This window comes from Onychomys torridus, unplaced genomic scaffold (assembly GCF_903995425.1).
Source record: "Onychomys torridus unplaced genomic scaffold, mOncTor1.1, whole genome shotgun sequence".
Classification (NCBI taxonomy): domain Eukaryota; kingdom Metazoa; phylum Chordata; class Mammalia; order Rodentia; family Cricetidae; genus Onychomys; species Onychomys torridus.
In genome coordinates this window covers 508859-515603 of record NW_023412870.1, presented here as the reverse complement: position 1 = coordinate 515603, position 6745 = coordinate 508859, and the positions used below count along the sequence as shown (strand labels likewise).

General features: G+C 36.6%; 1 protein-coding gene across 1 annotated transcript; it reads right to left on the bottom strand.

The window, feature by feature from the left end:
• Positions 1–5175: 5175 nt before the first annotated feature.
• LOC118576044 (olfactory receptor 2J3-like) lies at positions 5176–6099 on the bottom strand. The gene has a single exon (XM_036176453.1). It carries the CDS (start codon positions 6097–6099, stop codon positions 5176–5178), a length of 924 nt encoding a protein of 307 aa, XP_036032346.1.
• Between the last annotated feature and the right edge of the window lie 646 nt (positions 6100–6745).

Below are 6745 nucleotides of genomic sequence, written 5' to 3'. Positions count from 1 at the left end.
AAGAAGTATGTTGCAGCTGAAATGATTTGGAGAGCCTAGGAGTGTTTTGATATCAGACATGGAGACTCAGAGTTCGGAGTTTACCCAGATGGTTTGGTCTTGCTTTGGTCCATTATTTCCCACTATCCTCCCTTACCTATGATTTAGAACAGTAATGTATATTCTATGCCATTATATGTTGGATTGTATGTGATCTGTTTTTTTTTTTTTTTATTGTTTGTTTTTTAGTTTCCAGGAGATTACAGTTAGGAGATTGCATGAATTTCAGAAGAGACATTGAACTTTAGACTTTTAAATAAGTTTGAGACTGTTAAATGAGAGTATGGGGACTTTTGAAGTTGGACTGAATGTTTTTTTTGCTTTGTGATATGGATATAAGCCTTTGGAGCCAGGGAGTGGAATGTGGTGGTTTGAAAGAAAATGGTGCTCAAAAGGAGCGGCACTATTAGAAGGTGAGGCCTTGTTGGAGTAGGTGTGATCTTATTGGAGGAAGCATGTCACTGTGAAGGTGGATTTTGAGGTCTCATATATGCTCAAGCCACACCCAGTATCTGAGACCACTTACTGTTGCCTGCATATCAATATGTAAAATTCTTAGCTCCTTCTCCAATACCATGTCTTCCTGCATACCACCAAATATGACTATGATGATAATGGACTGAGCCTCTGAGCTATAAGCCATCCAATTAAATTTTTTTTCTTTTTAAGAGTTGTCATGGTCATGCAGAAATAGAAACCTAACTAAAACAAATATCAACTTTCCTATCAACTTTCCTGTCAAGAAGCACTTAATAGTACAATAGTGAAATTACTGTTATATGTGTAACTAGCTTACTTCTGATTGTACCTGTAGCCTACTCTACAGGATGCAGTTCATGCCAGTGCATGGACCTGGTCAAAGGTTCATTATTGGAGAAATCATAGGTATTAGGAGAGAACCCTTTTCTTTTGTTTTGCTAAGTGGAAATGTCACACCTCCTCTAAAATATTCATAGGCTAATGCTGTTTCTGGCCTTGATTAATGCATATAGAACATAAACATCCACATATACATAGGTAAAAAGGAAAGCTACTCCCATTTTTCATATATACACACATAAAAAAATCTATTCACTCTTTTAGTAGAATGTCAGCTTTGTCACCATTCTAAAAACAAATCACTAAAATCCAATGTTCAAAACCTAAAAAATATGTCATCTTGTACTTTGGAGATCAGAGGATTAAACTGGATACAGGCCTGCACTTTTTGGACTTTAGGATAGAATCTATCTTCTCATCCTTTGCATCCTCCTGAAGTCATTTACATTCCTAGGCTCTACCTCAAGATATTTAATTTAATCATATCTGTAAAACCCAGAGGAAAACTGATACATTCAGATGTATCTGAGCAAACATGATAGGTAATTTGAAAGACTAAAGAGAGAGAAATTATATGGCCTTGCACATTTACTAGCAAATGTAAAATGAATGATATATGTGACAAAAAATCTCCAATTGGCAATCCTCCAGTTTATAGTCATAACATAGACCCTTTCTTTGGAAAACAACCACAAATTACTTAGTAATGAATGTGCATTATTCTATGACTTTTCAAAAGAACTAAAATGAATATTGTTTTATTATATATAAAGAATGATAAAGTACTCACTCACTAACATTTGTGAAATCTACTAGTTTATAGTAAGATTTTTTGTACAATTCTCATGAAATTTATCCACAGTGTAGTTTTAGAATTCTAACATGATAATTTGCATTTAAAACTTTATTGTGTTTATAGACATATAATATTGCCAGAATGTATTATAATAAATCCCCTCCATAACTCATGTAGAAAGGAGAGATAGAAAATATGAGAAAATGAGGCTGAGTATGTCTAGGCTGGAAGGAGGGGTTCTTGTAATTACCTGGATGACATAGTTGTGATGGTAATCCTATACTGCTGAGTGATCTAGAGAGGGAATTGAGCATGTACTAATAGTATTTGTTTCACAGGTAAAAGGATAAAAATGAAGTGAATACAGATTGGGACACATCCACCTGGACAACAAGGAGAAATTGACATACTGTCTTAGGATTTCTGTTGCTGTGATGAAGCATCATGATCATGGAAACTTTTATAGAAGGAAGTTTAAATTGGGGCTTGCCTATGGTCTCAGAGGCTTAGTTCATTATAATCAGGGTGGGAAGCTTTACAGCACACAGGGAGACATGGTGTGCTACATGAAGAGAGACAGCAGGAAGAGAGAGTCAATGGGCCCAGCTTGGGCTTTTGAAAACTCAAAATCTACCTCTAGTGACACACTCACTCCAAAAATGTCCTAACTACTCCAACAAAGACACACCTTCTAATGCTTCTCAAATAGTTCCACTCTTTGACGACTAAGCATTCAAATATATGAGCATATGGGGGCCATTCTTATTTTAACCACCATATCCCACTTCCTGGCCCCATAGGCTTCTAGCCATATCATAATGCAAAACTACATTCAGTCCAAATTCAAAAGTCCCCATAGTTTATCAGTCTCAACACTGTTTAAAAGTCCAAAGTTCAGAGTCCCCTCTGAGACTCAAGGCAAACTCTTCACTGTGAAATCAAAATCAAAAGAGCAGATTATATACTTCCAGCATACAATGGCACAGAATATACATTATCATTCTAAAAGGGAGGTAAGTGATCACAGGGAGGAAATACTGGGCCAAAGCAATACCTAAAACTAGCAGATCAAATTCCAATTTCCATATCTCCATGTATGATGTCAAAGTACTCAGCAGAACTTAACTGCTTCCAGCTTTTTTTACTACAACACTCTTGTCTGTCTTGGACAGGTTCTGTACCTGGTCTGCAGCTTTTCTTCTCAGGTACCCCATAGCTCTGGGATCTTCAGTATCTTTGGGTCTCCAACATAATCCAGACTTCACCTTCATAGCTTCATGCAATGGCCTCTCTGAGCCTCTATGCAGGGACACCATGGCAGACACCTAGCCTCAATAACTTTCCTTAATCATGGAGGGAGATTCCATATCCCCTTTCTTGTATTCTTAACCCTAAAACCAGAACTGTGTGTCTATGCTGTCAAATTCTGCTGCTTGCCAGGGCTGGAAATGGTCCCCTGGTTCAGTTACATCTGCATCAGTTTTCTGTTGATGATCATTTCCTTCACTGCTTAAGCTTTTCTTTAATACTTTTTCACAAGTTGGAAACTTAGTTAGGTGGGGTCTTTCCCTGAGGTCACCACTCCCTTTATTCTATTTAATATCTGGCTTTTCTTTGAGATTTTTACCTTCTTGAGCACTGAACTTAGCTCCATTATACTTCCAGGTGTACCTTTTCTCCTCAAATTATACATTCTGTATTTTTCCTTTCATAGCTCGCTCCTTTTCCTTATAGACTTATATGACTGCATAATAGTGACCACTAATAACCATATGACAGAATCAATACTAGGCTGTCTTGAAATCTCCTCTGCCAAAACCATTAACATAAAACTCTTAAACTTAGCCTCAGGAATACTTTTTTGGACAAGGGCAGAAAGCAGCCACATTCTTTACTAAAAAAAAAACAAAAACAAAAAACAATAAAACAAAACAAACCCACAATAATAGTGCATAGGTCTTCCCCTCTGAAACTTCTTGAGCTGAGCCCCCACAGTTCAAATTGCCTTCCTCCACACTGTCTTTCATACCCTTCCTAGGATGGTCCATTAAGCCTTGCTTAAACCATCCAGCTACTTTTCTAAATCCAAATCCCAAAGTCTATATTCCTCCAACAGCCTGATCAGGCCTGTCACAGGAATACTCCAGTTCCTAGTACCAACTTGTCTTAGTTACAGTTTCTATTGCTGTAATGAAACACTCTAACCATGTCAACTCATAAAACAAAGCATTTAATTGGGGATTATTTCAGAGTTTTATTTCATTGAGTTTTATTTCATTATCTTCACAGTAGGGAGCACAGTGGCTCTAAAATAGACATGGAGCTGGAGAAGGAGGTGAGAGTTCTACACCCAGATCCATGAGCAGAAGGAGGAGAAAGTCATTGGGTTTGGCTTTGACTTTTGAAACCTCAAAATGCACCCCTAGTGACAACTTCCTCCAACAATGCTATACCTACTCAAGCAAATACACATTCCTTAATCCTTTTAAAATAGTGCCACTCCTTGATGACCAAGCACTTAAATATAGGGGCCTTTGAGGACCATTCTTATTCAAACTACTACATAGATTAAAGAAGTTGGTACCTCAATGTACAGAAGCTCTGTTCTTTCCTAAGAAAATGTTGATTTCAAACTTTATTTTCAGTTGCTTCTGAAAATTTTCTCATGTATGTCATGCATATATTAATTCAGTAACTATCTCTAGATTAGTCAATCAGATACCTCAGAGCTTCAGAAAGTTAACATTAACAATGGGCCCCTAGAACCAGCTTTTTCATACCCAAATTTTGTCACTGAACGACAGTTTATACATAGACAACAAACATAATCTTCTTACTTTAATTTAATTAATCCTTTAATATTTTTACTTAACAACTTAATAATTTAAAATTATGAAAAATAACATACTATTCATGTCACTGCTTTATGTGTTCATCATTAAGAGAGCTTTGATTACTGTTGAAGGTTACATGAAGACTATTCATATGTTTAAGGAGACAATTGTATAAATGTGCCTGATATTCAATACCATATATGTTATAATATCTCAAAGGATATTTGTAAAGGGGAAAGAATGTATCAGACATTTAATTGTGCCTTAAGCAAAAGGCACAACACAAAAAAAATGTTCTGTACAGAAAGTAAAAGATTAAAAGATATATTATAAAGATTTTAAATTATAATATCTTATTTCATTAGGAATTAATATATATATATATATATCTTTCCTCAACAAATACAACAAATCATGTATCAGACTGAACAGATTTGCATTCATAACAGTTATCTGAGGACAAAACTGCTGCTTTTTAAATCTGACTTTTAACAAGGCTATGTTCAACAAAAGTTCTCTTAGTCAGATAAGGTTTATTTATATCCACTATAATACTGCATGAGTCTGTGAAAGCATATAAACAAGTCACACTACTTGAATGGAAAGGTGATTGGGCAATGGGTGGACTGGAAAACCTTAGGGAAGAGATGTAGCATCACACTGCTAATGTCACTAGTACTCAAGATACTACTGACCCATTAGCCTCCTTACTGCTCCTCTGACATCCTTGTTTCTTAGGGTATAGATGAGAGGGTTCAGGCTAGGTGTGACAACAGTGTAGAAGAGGGCAATGAACTTGGCTTGATCTTGAGAATTTTCTGTTGGAGGCTGAAGGTAAATGCACATGGCTGGAATGAAGAAGAGGCATACAACCATAAGGTGGGCTCCACATGTCCCAAATGCTTTCTGAAATCCTGTGTTTGCATGCATCCTTAGGACAGCTTGAGCAATAGCACCATAGGAAGTGAAAATGAGAATGAGTGGGATTAAAACAAAAATAGAGCTTGCAACCAGTAGAGTCATCTCATTAGCTCGAGTATCAACACAGGATAACTGAAGCAGTGCTGGGACTTCACAAAAGAAGTGATCCACTTTGTGATGTCCACACAAAGGTACCCAGAAAGTGAAGAGAGAATGAAGTGCTGAGTCCATAAAGCCACATACCCAGGAGGCTGCTGCTAGCATGTGACAGAAACGAGGATTCATGAGAACAGAATAATGCAAGGGTTTGCACACAGCTGCATAGCGGTCATAGGACATGACCACTAAAAGAACACATTCTGTGGTACCCAGAGCAAGAACAAAGTAGAGTTGGAGCATACAACCAGCATAAGATATCGTTTTCTCTGGACTCCAGAGGTTGAATAGCAGCTGAGGAACAGAACTAGTGGTGTAGCAGATATCCAGAGCTGAGAGATTTGACAGAAAGAAGTACATGGGTGTGTGCAGGTGGGAGTCTAAGTGTGATAGGATGATGATGAAGAAGTTACCTGTCAGTGTTGCCAAGTAGAATATCAAGATCACCACAAAGAGTACTACCTCCAGGTGAGGCCATTTAGAAAAACCCAGAAGAATGAAGTACCCTTCAGAACTTGCGTTGATTTTTTCCATACTAATTTACATCTTCTTTTATTTTATCTTCACTTATAAGAAAATTTGAGTGTTAAAGGGAATAATTACAGTTGTTGACTGAAGAACATAAAGCATCATCAAACTCATATGCTATGAAACCAAAAAAAAAAAATCAGTAAGTGAAGACAAAAGTGTCCCATTTGCTAGAAGCCTAACCTCAAAGTATAAAATGAATGACTGTTAGACAACCTAAATGGATACAAAAGTAGTTGATATTTTTGCTGAGAAATAGGTTATTTACATTTTCTAAAGTATCCCTTTATAAATTACTTGTTAATCACAAGGTAAATTTTCTAGTACAGAAATCTTGTTGACACCTCCATAATCACATACTGTCAGCTTACTAGTGATGACACAAGTACTGCATGACCGCTGATGCGATATTTTGAAACATCATGCCACTGAAGTGTCACTACCACCACAAGACACAACTGAATTCTTGTTATGAAGAAACATGTGAAAGAATCAAATGAACACAAAATTGTTTGCCTGTACTCTACAAAAATGTCAGTTATTATAGCAATTAAGATTGAGGAATTGGGTAAATAGATTTTAAAAGCTGATGTCTAGATGATCACACACTTGAATAATTAGCACAAACTGTTCAGAGAATCAAAAAAAATTT

Bases quoted from the DNA above. Each gene is read 5' to 3' on its own strand.
- LOC118576044 (XM_036176453.1), bottom strand. From the start codon at position 6,099: ATGGAAAAAATCAACGCAAGTTCTGAAGGGTACTTCATTCTTCTGGGT.